Consider the following 13,319-nt stretch of genomic DNA (forward strand, 5'->3'; position numbering starts at 1 on the left):
CTTGACCCCTAGATCTAGAGCACTACCTCCAGGAGCCCCCTTTCTCCTGGACTGACTTGATTATTTTTCATAGCATTTAGCACTAAATGATACTGAATTACACTATCAGTTGTCTGTCCCCTCAACTAGAATATGAGTTCTGTGAGAGCCAGAACTGGCTGTTTTGTTAACTACTGGACCCTCAGTTCCTGGTGGTCACTCCAGAATTACTTGTTGAATAAATAAATGACTCATTATGCTTTGAACGCATAGCACTTAGCACGGTCTACAGGTATAAATATGTGTAAACATTTTACTCATCTTTGTCTCCCAGGTAGATTTTGAGCCCCACAAGGGCAGGGATCATGTCAGTTATGACCCAGTTGAAACCTAAGCATCTGGCACGATGCCTGTGCAGAGTGGGCTTAAAAATACTACTGACTAACATGAACGAGTGACTGAATGCACGCGTGCATGAATGAATGAATGAGAGTGTGAAAAGAAAATGAACAGGTGCTCTCTGGGGCTGCACCTGAAGCTGATAATACTGCTTCCGTGTTGCACACTACGGTGTTTTGGAAACAGGATAACCATGCACGAGAGACAAAGAGAAAGTGAGATCCAGGCTCACTGTAGGGCCTTACCTTTCCGCTTGACTGGAAAAAGTAGTGCTGGACGCCAACCTGGGAAACAAAGCAGACAGAGTCACACGACTACCTTAGGTCTTCATGACGACATGTGTGAGCACTGCGGTGGGACCCGCTGTGGCTCTGGGTTACACGGTGAGGTGGGAGACCTTAACCAGGGACAGAAGGGCCCACACGGTGGTCAGTCTCCAGGGTTCAACTTAACCTAGTTCCCACGACCTGCTTTCCGCATCAAATCAGGTATTTCCACGGAAATGCGTGCAGTGAGGCTGGTTTACTATCACCCGGCCCATCTACAGAATGACCTCCGCGGGCGGGTCAGACGGGCATCAGAACAGTGTCCGACCCAATTCATCCCCATATCGACTCAACTCAACATTCACTACTTTGCGTACACAACCTCTGAAACCCAACCACAAACAAACGGCCAACTGCAAAGGCCTCTCTGAGATAGTAAAATGGGACATCAGGGGTATTTGTCAGCTATTTGTGGGATGAGAGGACATATTAAGAAATGTGTCCAGTAATCAATATACCATATGATATGTAATTTTTGAAAAGTATAATTAGATGGCTCTGCACACATGGAAATAGTCTATAGGTATCGAAAGAAAGAGAATATACTAAACTGGTGGGTTTAGAAAAACCTGCCTCGATCTTGGTAAGATACTGAAGAAACAAATAAAAAGAAGGCTACAGATTTATTTGCTTGAGACCACAAGAGAGTGAGGCGAGCCACGGGCGCGTGTGGAGAGGAGCAGCGGGTCCAGCAACCACTAACACCACACACTGTTCCCGGATGCCGTGGGCCCAGGGCCTCTCGTGCTAATGAGGCTGCGGGAAAAAGATTAACACTGGCAAGGAAATCAACAGTAGTTAAGGGCACAGAAAACGTGATCTTGAAGGCGGTACCTAGAAAGGGGGGTAGGTGAGTCTTAAGAGGGATGTAAATAGAGAGCAAAATATGAAGTCATGTAGAAAGGCTTGGGGGATACATGAAAGGGTTGTGCTGAACTTCCTTACTCTTAGAACACAGTTCCTGTGGGCCTAGCACAAACAAACCAAGTGTTTGCACACCCACATGACCTCAGGTGGAGCTAGCTGGGGCGTGCCAGGAAGCCCCGTATCAGGTGACGGCTGAATCTGTTTTCCTGGCAGGTTTGGCGATTGGGCTCAGGTTGTTAAGAATTCTGGAAGCTTGCTTTAAAAGCTCTTTCCCTGTCTCTTGCTAGTCTTTACATACATACATACATATGTATATGTATGTAAGTATGTAAATATGCATCTGTTTTTCCTTTGCTTTTCTTCAGAGGACATGTGTTTCAATCCTCACAGTTGGCCGTGCTTGAACATAGTTTATTCTCTCTTAATGTTAAAACAAAAACACATAAATAAAACCCCTCTATATAATGACTACAACTTGGATAACCTANCAACCACAAACAAACGGCCAACTGCAAAGGCCTCTCTGAAATAGTAAAATGGGACATCAGGGGTATTTGTCAGCTATTTGTGGGATGAGAGGACATATTAAGAAATGTGTCAAGTAATCAATATACCATATGATATGTAATTTTTGAAAAGTATAATTAGATGGTTCTGCACACATGGAAATAGTCTATAGGTATCGAAAGAAAGAGAATATACTAAACTGGTGGGTTTAGAAAAACCTGCCTCGATCTCAGTAAGATACTGAAGAAACAAATAAAAAGAAGGCTACAGATTTATTTGCTTGAGACCACAAGAGAGTGAGGCGAGCCACGGGCGCATGTGGAGAGGAGCAGCGGGTCCAGCAACCACTAACGCCACGCACTGTTCCCGGATGCCGTGGGCCCAGGGCCTCTCGTGCTAATGAGGCTGCGGGGAAAAGATTAACACTGGCAAGGAAATCAACAGTAGTTAAGGGCACAGAAAACGTGATCTTGAAGGCGGTACCTAGAAAGAGGGGTAGGTGAGTCTTAAGAGGGATGTAAATAGAGAGCAAAATACGAAGTCATGTAGAAAGGCTTGGGGGATACGTGAAAGGGTTGTGCTGAACTTCCTTACTCTTAGAACACAGTTCCTGTGGGCCTAGCACAAACAAACCAAGTGTTTGCACACCCACATGACCTCAGGTGGAGCTAGCTGGGGCGTGCCAGGAAGCCCCGTATCAGGTGACGGCTGAATCTGTTTTCCTGGCAGGTTTGGCGATTGGGCTCAGGTTGTTAAGAATTCTGGAAGCTTGCTTTAAAAGCTCTTTCCCTGTCTCTTGCTAGTCTTTACATACATACATACATATGTATATGTATGTAAGTATGTAAATATGCATCTGTTTTTCCTTTGCTTTTCTTCAGAGGACATGTGTTTCAATCCTCACAGTTGGCCGTGCTTGAACATAGTTTATTCTCTCTTAATGTTAAAACAAAAACACATAAATAAAACCCCTCTATATAATGACTACAACTTGGATAACCTACTTCAAATTCCTGTTCTAGTATATCCAGAACAATAAACTATTAAAACCGAAAAGTATTGATGATGGAAACTGTGACCCTGCATGAACAAAAACTCTCCATTGCACCGCACTATTGATAGTTGGTACAAAACTTACAAACGATCATAACGATTAGGTTAAAATCAAGGGCTTAAGTGAAACAATTCATCTTTTCTGATCTCTCCGTCTCCCCATGTTCATCGCTCACATTTTGCATTGGCTGTTTGTAACGTAGAACAGTTATCCATCTCGGACTACATACTCCTATGGTTCCCACAGAATAATTGGGGGAAAGGAGACAAAGGGGTCATGTACTTTTAAGGTCAAGGGTTTTTTAATGCTTTCCTATTTGTCTTTAACTTGCAATTAGCATTTCTTCATTAAAACAAGATTGAGGTTTAGCTCCCTTAAGATTCATTCTCTTTCCTCCCCTCAAATACCAGGAGTTTGTGGAATCCGGTTTTTCCATGACCTGCTCCATAGAGAACTTCTCTAAAACATCACTTCCATCCTCAACTTACACAGCACCTGCCACTCCCACCACACGTTACAGCTCTGCCTCACGTCCCGTCTCGTACGGCCACCCAGTTATTCCACACATCACTGTCCTCTTCAACAGCTACGCCACAAATAAAGCACCGGAGGTTGGCCAAGTGCCCACAGGCCATCAAACACCTAAACTCTGTGCCCACACAGACTGGAAACTTACTGCATTCAACCCTCTCCCATACGTTGTTCATGGTAGGACTACATTTGTCACTGAATTTGAATGCCACTTATATTCACGAAATACTTCACTTTTCTTCCTGGGTCTTGTCTACTACATGGAAGTTTCTTAACATGAAAACTTTCAAAGCAGCTGAGTTTCATCTTCCTCCCTTGGGCTGACGGCCCTGTTCCCAAAGTGAGTGCATCCTTCCTTCTTGAGTCAGAATTGTGAAACGGATACACCTCCACCTATACCCCCATCTTCCAGCACCTCAACTGCACAACGAAGGGAGCCACCCCAAGATTACAAAACACCTGGAGAGCCATCTTAAAGTGGGCAAAGAGAGAGGAATGATTATAACATCTAAACCATGTACAGTGTTTGCTCTGAACTGCACACGCGTCTGAGCACCGTTACACACATTTGCCCACAGAGTGATATGCAGCCAAGGACAGAGTTTTCTCAGTGCATTTCCCTCTAGCGTCTTTGAGACTCATGACCCTACACAGCTGGGGCGTTCAACCACAAGTCTGGTCCAGTGGGTTTTTAGAATCAGTCTGAGTAGATCCCCCACACAGCAAGCGTCAGTACGGTTACTGTTTCCCTTTTGAACCGATCGTTTTTATTTCAATCTATAAATTGAGTAAGGCTCCTTCCTAGCCAACGGAACAGCAGCTGACGCTACCTTCCCACGGACTGCATGATGTCCAGCAGCAGCGGGGCCGCCAAGTCCGGGCTCAAGTGGATGAACGTGGAGAGGACAACGATGGCCAGCCCAAGGGTTTCCTCATCGTATTCTTCAAGAATGGCCCCGCAGTCATGGCACCTGCAAAGAAAGCAGAGGGCCGCTGCCCATGAAAGCCCACCGTGCCTTGAGTAGGTAACAAAACACATACAGCCATTTCCGGTGGGTCTTGAAATGGTCCCCGAAGGAAGTCAGTGGTCTGATGTGGACAACAGAGAGGAGACCTCAACGCCACCCTCAGCAGAGATGCACACACAGCGGCACGTGTGGCAGAGACCGGGAAGGCTCCTTTGAGCACTGAAAGCACTCTTTCAGCTCACAAACATCTGGCCTGTCCAGGAACCTGCTCCTTTTCACAATGAGTGCCAGCTGGACTAACAGATTTAGGCCTGTGAAATTCTTGCTAGGGATAGTCAGAAACTAGATGTGTGTTCATGTGTTGAAATTAAAAATCAAAAATGCCTTGACACAAATGGAAGCTTTCCTATGTTTTCAAATTTAAAAATGTCCTATTTGTGGGTGAGAGATAGCAAGCCAATAGAACACTCTAGAAAGCACCCAGGGAGCCTGAATTGCCATCTCTTCTCCAACACTCAAGTCAGTTTTATAAACTCACTACACTTACAGACGGTAATATGTACAATACAATGGCACCTGCTGTTAAGTAACTCACAACTCACTGTTCTTTGCAGTATCTAATGGAGGCTCAATTTAATTCATCTCCATCACAGCTGAGGCTCATCTTTGCAGCCACGGCTGAGCAACCGTGCAAGGTGAAGGGGAAGTCCACTGGGGAGAGCCAGGGAGCCTGAGCTGTGGTCACTGTTGTGACCCTTCCATCTGAAAACTTCCTAAATAATACCATACTGGGTTGGCCAAAACGTCCGTTTCGTTTTTCCCATAAAATAAAAGCCCTGTTTTTCATTTTCACCAATAACTTTACTGATTTGGATGTTTTGAGTCTGTTGGCTGTCTGGCTGTCTCCCACTTGGTAGATCATTGATTGTTCTCCATGAGTATCTCGATTTGATCGCTACCGACTGCAACTTGTCTACCCAACTGTGGACCATCGTCCAGAGAGAAATCTCCAGCAGGAAACTTCCCAAACCACCTTTGACACGTTTGATCCATCACAGCACCTTCTCCATACACTGCACACATCTTTTTTTTGTATTTCCGTTGTGTTTTACCTTCCTCAAAATAACAGGGCATAATATGCCAAAACTGTTGCATCTTTTCTTCCATCTTCAATATTAAAATGGCTACATAAAAATTCACCGATTTTGATAAGATTTTTTAAAAATGCACGCTGATGTGACAGCTGTCACGACGCAATCTAACAACATTGTTCTGAGTGAGGTTAAAGAAAACTAAGCGCCACTAGCGCCAGCTTACAGAAAAAAACGAACTTTTTGGCCAACTCAATATAGAGATAAAATTCCTTATGAATTGGCTTTTTAAAAATATAGGAGTTACATTTGTCACTAAAAATGAAGAGGAATAGAATGTATATAAGGCAACCAGGAAGGCGACTGGGAGAAACTGGGATAACATGATGGGGAAATCACACCAAAGCAAGAGCCAAAAGGAGTCCTCCCAAAGCGACCAGGCGCTCCCCACGCGGACACGCCCAGGCCGCTATTTGACACAGGCATGGTCATGTCTCGGCGATGACTGTCCGCTGTGGCCAGCTGCGTGAGTCTTCACACCAGCCCCTTCCACCCCACCCACCCTCTGTCGCAAGCCTGCCCCATTTGTCACTTGGAACACCTTTACCAGGAAGCCTCCCCGGCCCATGGGGATCTCTCCAACCCTGAAATCCTATAAATCTTATTCTTCCCCATAGGCACTGAACAAGCATTCACGGGCCAGGCACTGTGGAGGGAGCTTAGAGCACAAAATACAGAAGAAAGTGTCCCAGACTCTAAGGAACGCACAGTCTGCTGTAGAACAGGCGCGTGCCAGCGCCTAAACAATTAAACTACTCTGGGGTAAGTGGTAGAACAAAAGATGCGTCAAATACTGGGGATGCTTGGGGAACGGCACAGCTAACTCTGCCTTACGGAGCCTGGGAATCTGCCCGAAACTGAGTGTTGGGGCGTGAACAGGGGGTTCATCAGGCAGAAACAGGGCCAAGAGAAGGGCATCCTTCTCTTGAAGGATGGAGGACAGGACACAGCAGGCATGCTTTGGAGAAAATGAGGGGGCTTGGCAAAGAGTTCCTGGTGACAAATGTCAAGGCTCCTCCCTCATGACCAGACGGGCCTTTCATAAGCTAAGGCATCTGGATTTTATCCTGCAAGCAGCAAAGGACAGGAGGCTGGAGGCCAAGAAGCGAGGCAGACAGTTTGCGAATCAGAGAACAGACTCTGCAGGTAGAACAGGGATACGGACCAAGTCTCCAGCTCAGTCAGTCTGTGCTAACAGTAGGAAGCTTTTGACTGTAGGGTTTTATTTACATAAAACTATTCCTAGGGATAACCAGTAAGTGGATATTATTTTCCTTCGTCCAGATTTTTAAAAGTGGCCTAAATGGCCTAACCGGAAGCTGCCCATAACAAGACTTCTAGAATACCAAATGCATGCCAACACCTGTGGCTACCATCATTTGGAGGACGAATGACAGCACTCCCCCTCAATGCCACTGCACAGTTCAGGGAGCCCACTCTCAAATTCTGCGAAGGCGTGAAGGAAGGAGTGGTGCGGGCTTACTTGTCAGCCATCACCGTCGGCTGCTCGTCCGTGAACTCTTCAGGCGCTGGCACGAACATGCTGACAACGCTGGGCGCTGACAGCAGGCTGGACTTGGTGGCCCCTGGGCAAGCAGCAGAGAGACAACTGGTGAGTGGAGAGTGGCTTCTGGGGGCCAGGAACAGCCCCCCTCTCCTCTGACGATTCCTCCAAAGATCACACCAGTGGGCAGGTAACGTGGACAGGCCCGCAGCGCTGCAAAAAACCCTCAGGAGCAAAATGAATTCAACAGACTCTGCGATCTGTTTCTGCTTAAATGGCTATGAGAGCTAGACTCCTATCTCTCTCTTGGCTTCTTGGCTGTGAAAACAATCAGAAAGAGTTTGGGCGCCAACAGGTACTAGGACAAAGATGGGGAAGGGGGAAATTCACTCAAGGGTACCTGAAACGGATTAGGACCCTTACCTGCGAGGCCTGCGTGGAAGCTGCACACATGGTAACGTTTCTAGAACCACAGATCTGCACCAACACTAAAATGTTGCAAATTCGGGACAGGAATTAGAGCCCAGAACTCCACACTTCTCCACAGGGGAAGTGACTGAGCTGAGAAATATCAGGACTGTTTTCTACTTTGGAAATCAGTATCATAAGCCCGAAAGCCAAAAACTTCATGTTTTTAAACTGAAATATTTAAGAATAAAATATCAAGTGTTTTGAAAGAGCCTTCCAGGGTCTTCAGCCAATCTGTACCACACAGTCTAAATGCGGGGTTTTATAAACGCAGGGTTCTGACACCATCACAGAAACCCGAGGTGGGAGTCCCCGCAACGTGCCATGGAGACAAGAAGTGCGCATGAGAAGTCCGGAGACCGCTCTCCACCTGGAGAACCAGCGACGCCAGGCAGGTACTCCCAGGAATGTGGATAGAGGCACTCCAAGAAGACCCCCAAAGCGCCGGTCCAGAATAACGCCCTGTTCTACCAACAAACAAGGGAAGCCCCGAGACTCAGAGTTCTTCAAACAGGAAAGAAGGCAGATTAACTGGATGGTCATTAAGGCACCTGTTTCCCGTCAAGGAACTGGGAACTTGGGACTGGAAATAAAACTGGCGGACCCCTCCTTGAACAGGTGAAAGGGAACGATTCAGAGGAGTCTCTAACGGCGTCCACATACACGTTTTAGGAACCCAGCCGAGTGGGGGACATGTGTCAGTCTGTGGGAGAAGAAACGGCATGGAGTCTTCAAAGAGTCAGAATGCCGCCTGGCCATGTCTGGGCTCCCTCGCCGACTGGCGGCCACAGTATGGGTTTGTGAGAAGCCTGGGGCCTGCAGACCCAGAGGCAAAGGTAGGTACCTGAAAATACCTTCAGGTTACATCTAAAGATCCTGAACAGGAGTGCAAATTTGACTACTGTATTTGTCAGCCCTTTCTGAGATACTCCTCTTTCCTAAGTGGGCCCAAGCGTATCCTTAACGAAGTTCTCCAGTTGTTTTCCTAACGAGGTAGCTTGGAATGGAAGCAACAGTGTTTATTATAAGCATAAGTGTAAACTGATTAATACCAGAAAGGGCAAGACCTGGGCCAAGATAAAAAAAAAGACATAATTGATTGGTAAGCAGTATGGTGAACACAGAAAGTTCAAAGCCTAACTCCACATTTCTTTTTTTTTTAAATTTTTTGAAGATTTTTTACCGACTTATCTTTAGAGAGGAAGGGAAGGAGAGAGGAAGAGAAACATCAGTGTATGGTTGCCTCTCGTGCATCCCCTGCTGGGGACTGGCCTGCAACCCAGGCAAGTGCCCCGACTGGGATAACTCCACATTCCTTGACCACTGGCAGACCACGTACCAGACTCTGAAATGCCAGTGCTGAAAGTGGCAAAGCTCCGCCCACCAGATGTATGGTGACATAAAGAGTTTTACTAGAAACATAAGAAATTGACTTTTTAAGGCCTCTGAGTCAAAGCTTTCAGAAGATCACTGCCTATTATCATATAACACAGAAATCACAATTCAAGTCAAGAAAAGGGAGGGACTCAAAGTCATTTGGGTGGTTTCATGCCAATTACCATCCAACATGAATGCCAACAAATGGGTGTTTTTAATGACAGTGCTGTCAGCATCGTGCACTTGTTTTTTCAAATGACAACATGGCATGTGTGATGCCGTGTTCACGGCAGTGAATATCTCATCTCTAAGAGCAGATGGGTTAAGTTATTGGGCACCAGTAGCCGGCTCGGTGGATTCCTGCACACTGCTAATGATGTGAGAGCTAAGAGCAATGTACCAGGATAAGGTGGGCAATGCAGAAAGGAAGCCACAGACCCCAGCGGCCTTCTGTCATAGCTGGGTCACAGCTGAGTCTGCAGTATTAAAGGCCATCCCGTAATCCCCCCATTATAGGCAATGCTTTTGGTGCCCCATGACTTCTGGTTCCCCTACAAAAATACCCAACATGTATGCTCTATGGAGCTAGGAACAGACATAGAAGGTTCTTAGAAACTGCAGAATAAAGAGGGTACCTCCCCCAAAACCCAGCTTCAAAGCTAGAATTTTTGACAAAAGCCACTTTGGGAACCTCGGAGGCAAGAGAAAGTACGAAGGTGCTGGTTGCCTCAAAGCACGCCTGCACACATCAGCCCCTGGCTGCGAAAACAGGCTCTTCGTTTTACCCCAAAAGACGCTCACTGTCTGTCTTTCTTCTCAACACCTCCTTCCTTCCATGTGTCAGGCGTGCCAACTGCATCACTAATCACAGATGGGCACCAGAGGTTGTCCACACCCCCCCCCTTTCTGCTTATAAAAGCTTTTCCTGTAGGGTCCATAAATGAGATGAGTCTCTTCCCGTTAGATACAGGGACCAAAAGTGCTACTCAATGCCACAGAAATGTAAGCAAAATCCGGAGACAAACATCCCCTCATTCCTCGGGAAAATTAGGAGTGTTGTGATCCAGACTAGTAAGCCTGCTTGATCTAAGGGACTAGCTAAGAGATGCCATCACAATTCATTTTTATTATTTTGCTTTTTACAAATAAGTTAACCTGCTTTCTGAATTAGAAAGGAACTAACATAATGATTAACTAGTCATGAGACAAATTTTGAAAATACATATCCTGATGATCTTAGCACAGACTTAGTCTTAGCTTGCTCCTATGAACAACACAAAGTCAAGTGTATATTCTGTGCAACTTCAGATGGCTCAAAAGAAGCTATTTGTCAGCCATCTCAACATTCTAGAAGGAGCACAGATGAGCTGGACCAGGCTCAGAGAAGCAGACACAGGATGATACGGAAACTAATACATATTGGGAAGAATACCAAAGGACCCAGGGGTGTGTGGTCCGGAAAAGGCTGAGGGAGTAAGCAGTGGTTGGCCATGGAGAGAGACTAGAGTTGTTTCATGTGGTCCTGAGGGTGAGAAAGTCAGCATTAGGGAGAACTTGCTGTCGGTCATGTTCAGAGAGGGGATGTCATGCGTTCCCACTCCGTGCAGGTGTTGCAGCAGAGGCTGGAGCCACTTCTCACGGCTGCTAAACAAGAGGTGTCAGCACCCGCTGCACGGCTCGATGGTTCACACCCACAGTTTCTCTCAGCGTCTCACAGCCTGAGATTCTGTGGCTCCACTCACCTCTCGTTCTCAGGGGCTGTCCCTCCAGGTCCGGGTTCAGGCACATTGGCACATTGCATTGGCGCTTCCCGGGCTGTATCTGCTCTGTGGATAAACAGAGCACCTCAGTGTTCCACGTGGTCAGTTTAGCACAGGTCACAATACAAAGAATTTAACCATAATCTCTGGGGGCCATTTTTTGGCCACTGTTATTGTTGACTGTTAACATTTCTAGGAAACATCCCACTTTTCAGGGTAGGGCTGGTTGGGGTTTCACTACAGGGATACAAAATGCAATGAAAGGCAGAAGAGCATCTAAAATCACCCAGAATTAGTCCAGATCCCCCCAACAAAAACTCAAATCCCGTATCTCCTTATATGAATTGAAGAATATAAAAGGCCAGTGGCACAGCCATAAAACAAATGTTTTACGCAAATCAGTAAATACACAGGTGATCATTTGGGGCACTGGCCAAGATGGTCACTCAGAAACCATGTGGAACCGGTAGCAAGGAAATGACAGGCAGCTGGCTGAGGGCTGAGGAGCGGGAATAAGGGGGTGGGGGCAGATATAGAGAAGCAGTGCTTCTGACACGTTTGTTTCACAGGAAAAATGAAGCAAAGACATGAGCCATCAGATGGCAGGGACGGACAGACGGAGGAGAGGCAGTCACGGGGTGAGTGAGCAGTGCACGCTGCGGTGCCTCCGGTCACGACCCTTGCTGCAGGCTGCCTGCCTCGGTGTGTCTACACACACGACCAGATTTGTTCTTTTGGAGACTGGGGAGTCAGTCACTGCATCCGCACACGTGGTATGAAGTGACTTGCCACCTAACGTTGAACTGCACACTCATCGACTCTCCTCTGGTCTCAGATTGGGGGGAACTTTTTACGGCACTCACAGAAACAAGGATGTTGAGAGGACGCTCTAGGTGGACGAGGTGACAGGAAACCCAACCCAGAGGATGGAAAACCAGAACAGGAAAACTCAGGTGAAAGGAATTCAAACAGCACGTACGTGGCAAGTATGAAGTGAGAAGCCAGAATGACATGAACAAGGCTTAAGTGGTTGAAAAGTGGAAAAGTCAGTTAAATGGGTTATTTGGCATCATGTAGATGTTTTTTAACAACTTAATTCATTTTTAGAAAGAGGGGAAGGGAAGGAGAAAGAGAAAGGGAAACATCCATGTGTGGTTGCCTCTCACATACCTACTACTGGAGACCTGGCCCACAACCCAAGCATGTGCCCTGACCGGGAATCGAACCTGTGACCCTTTGGTTCAAAGGCCAGGGTTCAATCCACTAAGCCACACCAGCCAGGGCAGATTTTTTAAGATTAAAATTTAGATGGGAAATTGAGCTCTCTTTGCCTTTTTATCTCTGCTGGGTCCTTCAAACGGGGCTGTAACTGCAGTCAGAATCTGGTTGGTTGGCTTAGGCTGAGCTACTTGCTACAGAAAATGGCACGATGATCAACTACTCAGTAGAGGCCCCAGGTCAACCTAACAAAAGCTGGGTGTTTAATGATTAACGAGCTAACCAACAAGTAGCTTTCATTCTCAGTTCCTTACACAACTTCATCTCAGTAAAGAGAGAAACAAAGTCCTCCTCTTCGTTGTGGACAGAAAGGCTTCACCCAAACTCTCGAGATTGGTTACCCGGTGTCTTTCTCCTTGTCTCTCTTGCTTGTTGGCTTTTGGCCATGTCATTACTACCACCTGTCCCTAAAAGAAAGATAAAACGCTAACCCTTTAGCACGTTAACAACCCTGATAAAGGTCAGGAGAGCTGAACTATTTGTTAAATGTAGGACTGTGTACAGTATGTGGGATTTAGTTATCTAGACCAGGGTTTTTTTTTTTTTTTTAGTAAGAAAGTGAAGGGTGGGAATAAGTTGAAATGTACATAACTATTATGATCTTGAAAAAACATCAATATGTAAAGATTTTGGCTTTGTGAACATTCTAATTCCTGGTCATAAGGAAGGATAGTAAAATGATCTCATACAACTGTAGCCAGAAAGTGCTAATCAAGATACTAAATTAGCTCTGTCCAAGTATTGGCCCCCAGACCAGAGTGAAAATCCCTGATATTTTCCCAGCTCATGCATGTTGCGAAGTACTTTCATATGTACGATCTTGTAACCCAATGACCCATCTAATTAAAAAAGAAAAAAATGCAGACATTCCAAAGAGCAGTATCGGGGAAGAAACTCCTGGCTTCCAAGAGTGGCACGGGTGCAGAGAGAATGTGGTGACAGAGTGTGGAAAAGGCAGGGGAGTCAGTCGTGCGACATAGATACAGCAGAGCCTGAGGCTGGGTGCACTTCCACCGAATGGGCATGAGGGTGCGCTGCTGCAGCGTAGTGACCCTGCTGACCAACATGCTCGGCTCACATTCCCAAACCTACCAGCAGATCGCAACACCACTAAGCTGCCATTGGTTATTATTATTACTGTGAAGTCCCT

The 13,319-nt window shown here is 46.3% G+C and overlaps 1 protein-coding gene across 1 annotated transcript in view; it reads right to left on the reverse strand.

Moving 5' to 3' along the window:
* UNC79 (unc-79 subunit of NALCN channel complex) overlaps positions 1-13,319 on the reverse strand; it is a 210,418-nt gene that overhangs the window by 42,909 nt on the left and 154,190 nt on the right. Inside the window, exons 35-38 of the mRNA XM_037031536.1 lie at positions 10,874-10,957; positions 7,266-7,368; positions 4,494-4,634; positions 624-662 (exon numbers count right to left, since the gene is read on the reverse strand). Of these exons, the coding sequence (XP_036887431.1) occupies positions 624-662; positions 4,494-4,634; positions 7,266-7,368; positions 10,874-10,957 (367 nt within the window). The remainder of the gene's footprint in view (positions 1-623; positions 663-4,493; positions 4,635-7,265; positions 7,369-10,873; positions 10,958-13,319) is intronic.

The sequence above is a fragment of the Sturnira hondurensis genome, unplaced genomic scaffold (assembly GCF_014824575.4).
Source record: "Sturnira hondurensis isolate 20B ecotype Veracruz unplaced genomic scaffold, ASM1482457v3 Scaffold0021143, whole genome shotgun sequence".
In the NCBI taxonomy this organism is placed as follows: Eukaryota; Metazoa; Chordata; class Mammalia; order Chiroptera; family Phyllostomidae; genus Sturnira; species Sturnira hondurensis.